This window comes from Silurus aristotelis (genome assembly GCF_946808225.1).
Source record: "Silurus aristotelis genome assembly, chromosome: 19".
NCBI lineage: Eukaryota > Metazoa > Chordata > Actinopteri > Siluriformes > Siluridae > Silurus > Silurus aristotelis.
In genome coordinates, this window is record NC_139592.1 from 22,621,465 (window position 1) to 22,632,144 (window position 10,680).

The 10,680-nt window shown below is 39.0% G+C and overlaps 1 protein-coding gene across 1 annotated transcript; it reads right to left on the bottom strand.

The window, feature by feature from the left end:
- Positions 1-1,299: 1,299 nt before the first annotated feature.
- Positions 1,300-9,711, bottom strand: LOC310715124 (fibronectin type III domain-containing protein 7-like). The gene is made up of 14 exons (XM_083521367.1): positions 9,591-9,711; positions 9,481-9,493; positions 8,771-9,034; positions 8,055-8,312; positions 6,855-7,112; positions 6,480-6,719; positions 5,995-6,249; positions 5,641-5,901; positions 5,307-5,561; positions 4,782-5,036; positions 4,387-4,647; positions 3,096-3,125; positions 2,590-2,627; positions 1,300-1,632 (listed from the first exon to the last, which is right to left on the bottom strand). Exons 1-13 carry the CDS (start codon positions 9,642-9,644, stop codon positions 2,596-2,598), a joined length of 2,436 nt encoding a protein of 811 aa, XP_083377493.1. The 5' UTR covers positions 9,645-9,711; the 3' UTR covers positions 1,300-1,632; positions 2,590-2,595.
- Between the last annotated feature and the right edge of the window lie 969 nt (positions 9,712-10,680).

Consider the following 10,680-nt stretch of genomic DNA (forward strand, 5'->3'; position numbering starts at 1 on the left):
GAGCATAGAGTCGTGAGGTGACAAGACGATCTTTACCTCAATATAGAAGATTCAAAAGAATGTGATATTAAAGTTACTATAAAGATACTAGCAAGAGGAAATACATTACTAGTACAAACGTATCTCCAGCAATTCTACCACCTGCTCTGGGGGTACATTCCCTCAACTCTATTCTCCAAGAATCATGTTTATTCAGAAATCTTCAATTCTTCAGCCTCAAGAGTAAAAGTCTAGAGCCACAGGGGTTGTGTTTATTGTCCAGGATTTATAATGTCATTTTTGATATGCACCCTATACAGTACATGGTGACCTCATACATCCTTTGACTTCATACACTGTTCAAGTTCTATTCAAACACTAATCACATTATTCTTCATTATTTATGGTAACTGATTCTTGATGAAAACAAAAACCTGGATATATGGTATATCATAGCAAAGCATTAAGCAGCTGGAAAGAAAGAAAAAGAAAAACACAACACAATAAGGAATGTTCATGAATTTATTTTTAGTAGATATTATTTTGTATCACATCCAAAGGAAGTAAAAAGTATATGGAACATTTATGAAATAAAAAAAATAATTGTTTCCTTTGGAGGCACAAGTCATTGGAAATGTTTTGATAAAATATATACCTGGCCAAGTTCATGCAAAATCTCGAACAAAATTCATTCTCGAATCACTTCTATCACATTTGCTATATTAGTTGGAGTTTTCTTCTATAATATTTTATTATAAACTTTTTTTTTTTTTTATATGCGGCACTCCTCTATAAACAAGCTCATATTTCAGGCATTAATAGAACTCAATAGAAATGGCCATTACCCTGAGAATGTTTTAGGAAACCTGAATCATGTGCACTTCATTTCAATGTGGTAAATTATTTCTACCACCTATATACCACCTAACATATATATCAATTAATAATTTTAAGTTTGTGTCTGACATACACACACCCATAAACCATAGAACCTCCTTTTTTTTATATGGTGAATATATTGACTTTGGTTAGGAAAAGTTATTTTGAATACAAGCATTTAATAGCTTTTATAAATAAGCTAGCATTATGACACAAATACTTATTTCTATACACTAAATGGACAACGTTTGCGGACAACTGACCATATGAAAATTTGCTGTTATAATAATCTCTAATCTTCTGAGAAGATGATCCACCAGATGTTGTGTATATTTATGGATATTCATTCAGCCACAGGAGTGTTAGTAAAGTCAGGTACTGATGTAGGTGAGGTGAGTTAGTAAGTTTTAAAAGGGTTTAAGTTTAATAGCAGGAGATCTTCATGGAGCTGTTTTTTTGAACTGGGGAATTGTCATGCTGGAACAGGTTTGGGTCTCCATGATCAACTGAAGGGGAAATTTCATTCCACCACATCCAAAGATGTCGGATACAATTGTGTGCTTCCAATGTGTTTGTGGTAACAAGTTTGGAAAGAAACAGCGTATGGTTGGGAAAAGTCAGATGTCCCAGTACTTTTGCCCATATAGTGTATGGATATTGTAATTATTCTACAACTTGAATATGAAAGCTTTTGGGTGTTAGTCTGGGTAGTTTTGTGGGGTTGTTACGCAGAAGATTGCAGCTGTGCTCTTTGGTCTGATGCCAGATGAAGCTCTGAAGGAGAAAAACACATAAAGATTGAAGATTTATTCCTGATTCTTGCAGGTCTGTTTTTTGTAGGATAAAAGACATTTTGGTGAAGAAACAATATGGTGGTGGGATTTGAGCTCATGACCTTCCAAACTATAGTCCAATGCTCATAATGTCTAGTCATACTTTTTATCCATTTAACGTTGTTGTAGAACATTATATTGTTTTATCACTTGATTATAAAAGTTAGAAACATTATTTTCCACCCTCTACATATTTTTCTGTGGCAGAGAATCTACTGGCTGTGTCACGCTCATTTGTGCCTTTGACCATCAAACTATATAACTTCTTCCTCTGAGTCTTAAACAGCTGGCCCAGGAAATATAGATATAAATATAGATTTTGTAATGCCACACTTATATAATGTTAATAACTTTAAATTATATATATGTGTGTGTGTGTGTGTGTGTGTGTGTGTGTGTGTGTGTGTGTGTGTGTGTGTGTGTGTGTGTATTTCTTTTTTTCTTTTTTTTTTTTACTCCCTACGGGATCAATAAAGAACAAAGTTCTGACACTGAAGACTCCTTTCATGAATGCTAAATAAACATCTCCTTTTAAAAAACAATTGTAACAAGACAAATTCCACGTCTCTATGAATGAGCTGTTGTGTGTCAAGTGCATTTCCCTTCCCTGGGTGTCGTGTAACGGTGGATTGTGCTACGGTGTTGTGTGAATCTTTTCATACTGCTGAAATATGACGCTTGTGAATTATTGCCATGCTCACAAATGCTCTGGCTGGTGTACATGCAGATGTGATCAGACACTTCAGCAAAGAAAATGCATTTAACTAAATACGTTTTTTTCTCACATAGTAAGATGCATTAGATATTGTTTGGTGTGTAAAAAGAATCAAAATTCCTCTGAATTATTATTATTATTATTTTTTTATTATTATGATTTTTGGACTAATTCTGTTCATACCGCTTGCTAATCCAGACTTCTCTTGCCTCGATAGAGCACTGTATAAAAAGAGGAGACAGGGTTAAGAATAAAATGTATCAAATACGATCTATTTACCACAAAAATATGTTTTTTTAATTAAAATACTACAATTAGATTTTTTTTTTTTTTTTACAATATACACTATACGGACAAAGGTTTGTAGACATCTGACCATGTAATTGTTATGTGCTTTTTGACCATCCCATTCCACATTTAGTCTGCATTTTCTGTTATATTAACCACCACTCTTCTTGAAAGATGTTCCACTAGATTTTATGGAGCTTTTTGGAGATTTCGATCAAGTGAAATTAAAATTTCATGCTACCGCATCCAATATGGAACAGTTTGGAGAAAAACCACGTGGCTAAAAAAGTCAGGTGTCCCAAAATTTTGTCCATGAAGTGTATGTGCAATTGTTATGGTAATGTCATGGAACATCTGCGATAAAGTGTAGAAGATCAGTGTAAAGAAATTCTAATACGTACCCATTCCGACGCTGCTTCCTGAACAATAAACTGAAAGAAAATGGAAAGCAAAAGATTCTTCATCCAAAAAAATTTATTATTATTGTGTTTATAAATTGTTGCACATTTAGATGAAATGTTTAGAATCCTAACCCTATTCCCTTGATGCCTCAAATATTTCAGATTGCATTTCTCAGGCTGAATACGAACCAAAAACAACTCTGAAGGAGCTGTTACATAAAAAGAAAGGCCACTAATAATCCATTTACCTCAGAAAAACATCTCAGTGAGTTTGTGTGAATGTTATGTATAATGAAACCTGCTCAGCAAAGTGCGTTCTTGTGCCATTTAGTCATCATTCTGCTGTTTCCTACAACAGCGTTCTAGTGCCACCTTAAAAAGGATTATGATAATAAAGTCGTAGCACTGTGAGAATAAAGTCCAAATATTTTGAGGATAAAGTCGTTGCAATACGAGATTAATGCAGGAACATTTTGAGAAAAATCACAGAATTGCAAGAAACAGTTTAGCTGTTTTGCATCAAATCGATGTGGAGGATTTGGTTGAATCCGCCTTTAGTTTAGATTTTAACTGCCACTTAAACTCCGCATCAGCACAGTCTTGTAAGTAGTTAACAGACACTGCAGCAGTTTTGTAGGAAACGTAATTTAATCAGAAATAAAAATCAGACAGACATTGAGGAAATCGTGTCTTTTGATCAACCTGAATGATTTGTTACATCTGCATGCTATTCGAAGAATAGATGTTGTTTCTCATGAGTCTATGAGGACGTTGATTAAATAAATCCCCCCTAAACACCGGCTCGCTCAACACTTTATTCTCATTGTGCTACGACTTTATTCTTGTGATCTTAGATTTAAAACAGTTTTAGGTGACTCTAAAACGTCATCGTATCTTCACCTCTCTGGAATCTTGGATTTATTTGGCTTTTGAGGCCTGATTTATCAACACAACGCTTGTTTAAGCTGTTTAAGCTAAGCCAGACTGAATTAGAATTTTCTATTTTATTTAAAAAAATTTCCAAGAATTCTCCATATTGTTGCATTGTAGCATGTTCACTGCACAGGTCATTTGCATTTAGAAACGCCCACAAAACTCCATATAAGGTCAAATACACAAAGGTTGAAATTAACTAGTAATGGCTAAAAAAAAAGAGGCATGGGAGGTGATTTGTCTTAATTCTGTCGATATAAACCTTCAATATTTTACAATAAAATATCAATAATTATAATAGGAAGACTAATAAGTGTTCGTCAAGTTTCTGATAAAGTGCAGAGTGAAGTGATCATACCGAAGTATGTTCTACTGGGACAGAAGGTCACCGAGAATCCGTCTGGGTTTAAGGGCGCCACCATGACCGAGTACACATTACCACACGTGACCTCTGACACGTCGCACATGCTCTGTCCCGGGATGGGGCTGCACATGTAGACCCGTCCTCCACCTGTCACCTGGGCCGTGAAGTTACTGAAGGAGTTTGAGGATGACCAGGACACACGCAGGGTATTATTGGAGCGTGTATAAAGACGGATTCTTGAAGGACAGCACTCACCTGGACACAGAGTTAGACAATTTTTTATTAGATTCTTTCTCGCTTAGATGCGATCCCATGGACTTAATCTAGCATTATAACCTAATATAGCATGCTAACTGAAAAGAGTTGACCAACAAAACCAGGTAACTCACTGTAGGAGAATCCGCGGTACGTGCAGACTGATGTGTTTCCCCTGGAGTTGATGGCCTGTAATGAGACAGTGTAGTTTGTCCCACAAGTGATGCACCCCATCAGGCAACTGGTCTGTGTTGTGTGACACGTGGCGTTGCCTTGCGACGAGGTCAGCGATGCTTTAAAGTATTGAGCTCCTTGAGAAGTTGACCACATGACGTTACTCATCGCCTGGTTTACTGGAAAGATGTTCAATGTGGCTGGACAGCATGGAGCTGGAGAGTGGAGTAGAGTCGGACATTAGAGCTTTTTAAAGAATAATAAAGAACTCTAAAGGCTGCAATCAGATTTTCAATGACAGGAGAAACATTTTACAACCTCCTCTTTGATCAGAGCAGAATGCACTAAAGCGTATATTACCATGTCTTTGCGGTTAATAGAACTACAAACTTTAATGGTGGCAGGAAGTTCTACCATGAACCATGTTTTTTACTGAATGTTGCTCAGAAAATCAGTTAATGTCACCACTAAAAAGGATTCTGTACCTGTGTAGTAGAACACGCTATAACTGGGCATGCTCACTCCTGCCGTGGTGGAGGCGATGGCGGTGATCTGATAGGACGAGCCACAAGATAATCCGTTCACCTGACAGGACATTCCCCTCGATTGACAGGCAGGGGGGCAATCAGTTCCGATCACGTTGACCGTATAGTTGGCAGCGTTGTTAGTGGACGACCAGGTGACAAGGATGGAGGAGGCATTGATCACACTTGCGGCCACATTCTCGGGCATACAGGGGGCTGCGAGAAAGTGTGAGAGCGATATTATATGCATGAGGATTTAGAATAGAGCAATGCATAATGTGTTTTTGTCTTTTACCTGTTTCTTGGGTCTGGACTTGGCAGGACAAGTTACACCCCTGGACATCATTGCAAGGAAAAACCCCGACCTTGTATTTGGTATTGCACTTGAGATCAGAGAGTACACACTCAGTTGAGCTGTCTTGACAAACCTCTGCATGGTTTGAGGGATCCAGGGCCTGCACCATGTACATGTCTACCCCTCTTTGCATTTCCCACATGATCTTGAGGGACTCCCAGGAAATCATTGACACAGAAACGTTTGTTGGACAGCATGGCACTATGAGAAGTAATGAGATAAAAACACAGAAAATGTGATGCAAAGTTACTTTGAAGAACATACAGGAATGTCTTTGGAGTCTACATTACATACCAGTGGTTTTATTTAGGACAGGTCCTGGGGAACTGGTTCCAGCTTGGTTGTTGGCGAACACACTTATGATATACGAGTAGCCGCACTGGCAGCTGAAGGTACAGAAGGTGCCAGTGGAGTTACACGTCTCTTCGATTCCGTCATCTCTCTTGCTGTAGGCCGTGTAATTGTCCGAATTGGAGACATTTTTCCAGGACAGGGAGCAGGTAGCATTTCCAAGGTCATCCACACTGATTGGATCTGGAGCACATGGGGCTGAGGAAGAGAGGAAGGCAGTGGTGTGTTCAGGGGTAAATTTTTATAATGTGATCATTACTGAAATCATTCAATGAACTCAATTGGAGGAGCATTTAGAAAGGAAAGGAGGTCAAATCTTATCTTTTTGCATTGGTCTGGTATTTTTACATCTTTGTTTCAACTTACCAGACCAATGCAAAAAGATAAGACAACATTTAGTCTCGTCCAATCTGAACAAAAACACTCACCTGAAATGAAACGCAGTGGTGCTGAGGCTTGGCTGGGTCCAGCTTGGTTAAAGGCAGTAACGGATATTATATAGATCTCTCCACAACTCAGTTGACTCAAAATACAGGAATTTGATGTGGACGAGCAGTTCAGTCCAGCCGCGCTTGCCACATATAGACTTGCTCCCTTCACTGGACTCCAGGACACCAAAATATTCGGTGGTGTAGACTGCAGTACAATGGACTGAGGAGTCCCTGGAGCTGTGGACACAGATTTATTGATTACTGTATGTAACATTTATGGAAGGAGTCTCCAGTACCAGTACTTTCAATCAAACCTTCATTAGAAAATAATCAATAATAAATACATTTGTTGATTTTTTTCCTCCGACTTACAGCTCATCTGGTAGATGGTAACTGAATCCCCAGGCACATTGTCTTGACCCCAGGCAGTAGCACTGATGGTGTAGTTCGTGCCAGCCGTCAGGTTAGTGAAAGTCATGCTGGTGTTGCTGGTGTTGCTGCGTATTGTTGAGAATAAGCCTTCAGGGAAAAGGCTGATGGTGTACAGCACGGCATTTGGTACCGAAGGCCAGTATATGAAGATGCTGCTGTTACTGGGGGAGCTGCTGTTTAACTGAAGAGGGGGCAGCACTAATCACACACACACAAAAAACGGGGATGGAAGATGGAAGAAAGTCAATTATGTGGTTTATTGAACACCTATTAAAAGTCATGGGATGCATTTAAAGTACAAAAATCCTGATAAAGTTCTACTGGTTGTGATGAGGGGACATTGGTATCATTCCCAAAATTGAAACAAATGAATCGTTTAATGCACAATTTTCTGAGCAGCCGATCAGGTTTACATTTGACGGCAAGTACTGTATTGTGTGTATAACTTTGTTTGTGATGTAGTCTTGAGTGTCTTGAAATCTACATGATACTATATGGTGAATATAAGGGAAAAAGTGCAGGAATATTTCTGGAATTTTCTTGAAATGTGGAATAACACATCCGCCCTTAGACTTTTATGTATTGTAATTGAGCTCTCTGAACTGTTTCCTATCAGTGGTGATAACTCGCATTAACGATCCTGTTCTGCCCATCCCCGGCTTGAAGCCACATCATTTCCTATATGCTCCAATAGCCTGGTTGCAAACAATACCCATTGTGACTCTTTTGTTAGATCTGCTTCTTACAGGTATCCATCTCGGATAATCTGAGCTCCACCATTAACACCAATAACCGCTTCCACCCAGTCTCCTGTGGTACTCTGCTATTATCGTGGGGCTGAGCTTCTTTTCAGCGTTTACCTGCGGGATGAGTTCATTTGCTGTAACTGTAACCTGATTGAGGCGTATTACAGAAGCCGTGTGGAACAACGGTGGAACACTCAGTTACACACAAACACACACTTATGCCCTGGAGGTCAAAAATGAGCCACATCCTGATCCCTCTTTTTAACTCAGCAAGAAGATCAGGTGCCCTGCGCCCTGAGGCCCAGAGAATGGCCGACAGTGTGTTCGGATGAATGGACCGTTTCTTTTGGGGGATTTTCTATTCGTTCGAGTGTGGACAGAGAAGGAAGAATACCTGTCTTTACTTGGACTTGAAACGAAGGCTGGCTCCTGCCAGCGCTGTTGACAGACATGACGCTCACAATATAGTCGGTGTAAGGGTTCAAGCCGGACGCCGTCCCTGGAGAGCCTGCCACGGGCGTCTCGGACCACTTGCCGTCGCTGGTCTCGGTATGCAGGATGTACGAGGTGGCACCTGAGACTTGTGTGAAATCCACCGTGATGCTTTGGCTCTGTTTGGAGGAAGCCTTTGTAATGGTGGGGACATCAGGAGCTGCAGAGATATGAACAATAGTGTCTTTAATGCTGCATTGATATATATGAAAAATTATGAGCATGTTGATTTTGAAGAATTCCATTGAATTCCATTCAAGAAGTCCATTGAAACAAATAATGCATTCTTGCATAATAACTGGCCTTAGACCTTTTAAAACTGGTTTGTTAGTGAACTGGATTTTTTTTCTATTTTCTTAGTTTAAAAAAAAAAAATCCTGACAGGGTCCAACAACTGCCATTAGACCTATTTTCAAATGCTGTGAATAAACAGAATTCTTTATACCCATAACCAGGATCAGCTCGATGAAATGTCGATAGTAATCACACCCATAACTGATGCACGAAATTGAATAAAACAACATCCCAGACTGTAGATTTAACCTGATTTATACATGTGTGTGTGTGTGTGTGTGTGTGTGTGTGTGTGTGTGTGTGTGTGTGTGTGTGTGTACATGCCCGTTTTTCCATCCACGCTGGTATTAGCCAGGACATTCATGTTGATGTCCAGTGCCTCCACCTTAAAACTGTAGGCGGTGTTGGGGATCAGACTGTTGAGGGTGGCCATGACGGTGTTCGGGCCAACGGTGCTGTAGACCGGAGGTGCAGTGGAGTCGAGACGTGATGCTGAGAGCTTGTAGGAGGATGCGTCTGGATATTTGCTCCATTTCAGCGCTGCACTTTTAGAGGTGACCGTGTACACGCTTAATGTGATGCCAGTTCCTGAGGATTAGAGAGACAGAGAGAGGCAGATGGGAAGACACAGGAAGAGAGAGAGAGACATGGAGAGAAAAATGGAAAGAGACAGAGAGACATGAAAAGAAGCATGAAAGTCGATACAAAGAGACATGGAGAGCGAGAGAGAGAGACATTGAGAGAGAGAGAGAGAGAGAGAGAGAGAGAGAGAGAGAGAGAGAGAGAGAGAGAGAGAGAGACATGGAGTGAGACATAGAAAGAGACACAGAGACATGGAAAGAAATATAGAGACAGGCATGGGGAGACAGAGAAAGATGGAAAGAGACATTGAGAGAAAAAAATGCATAGTTTACATTTATAATGCTATTTATTTTATTTATTTATTTCAATTTATTTATTACCTTTATATGAATACATTTATTTAGTATCTAAAACAATATTTTTGCCATCTTACTAGAAAATACAAATCTTACCTTGCACAACATTCTGTAAACAGGAAAATGGAAAAAACATAAATGTGAAATCTTAATATTATAATCCCAGAATTATAATAATTATTATTTTTTAATAATTGCAAACATACCTGTGCAAAAATTCCAAATAAAAACAGCCACACCGTCACACCGATTCCTTCCATTCTCTCCAAAATTGTTTTTATATTCTGCTCTCTGTTATATATCTCTCTTTCTCTCTTGTCTTATGTGTCTGGATGTATATTGCATTTTCTTGCCGCTTGTTGAAATATCTGAACTTGGCCACGCCTCTTTGGGAAAGCAACCAATCAGAGGAGAAGGAGTTCAGCACCTGAAGGCAGGTGGACAAGGCAGAGGGAAGAGGAACCTTTGGGTTGCTATAATAATGTATGTAATTTTTATTTTTTTGATTGACAAACATGGATGTAATAAAGTGTGACTTTAAATGATTAATGGAAGGGTACACAAGTGCTGCCCAATAATAATGAAAAATGATAAACAAATAATAAAAATAATAATAATAATAATAAAAATAATAATAATAATCAGGGGGAGTGGTGGCTCCAGCGGTTAAGGCGCTGGGTTGCAGATCGGAAGGTCTGGGGTTCAAGCCCCGGTATCGCCAAGCTCCCACTCTTGGGCCCTTGAGCAAGGCCCTTAACCCTCTATGCTCCGGGGATCCCTTACGAGGGAAATATCAAGGTCCGTGACGTCGGAGTGACGTGGGGCCGCCTTCCCGTGGGCTCACCACCTGCAGGAGGGACCGTAAGGGACGGTGCTGTGAGGATTGGGCAGCAGTCGAAGGCGGGGGCCTGCTTAGACTGCTGCCCCCGCGACCCGAATTACGGATAAGCGGAAGAAAATGAATGAATGAATAATAATAATCATCATCATCATCATCATTATCATTGAAAAGAACAGAACCACAAACTTTCTAAATACACAAATAAATATTTTTTTTTAAGTTTCCTGCTTAATCAAATGTCATTTTAAATTCATTTGGCTGTTATTATTATTATTATTATTATTATTATTATTATTATTATTATTATTATTATTAGTAGTAGTAGTAGTTATAAGTTAATAAAAAGTTATACTTATTATTTGCTTAGATGCTTAGATCTTAGATTTCTTTTTGTTCTTAATTGTTTACTGATTTAAGTTTGTACAGTAATAAATATATGTTTCAGAATAAATGTT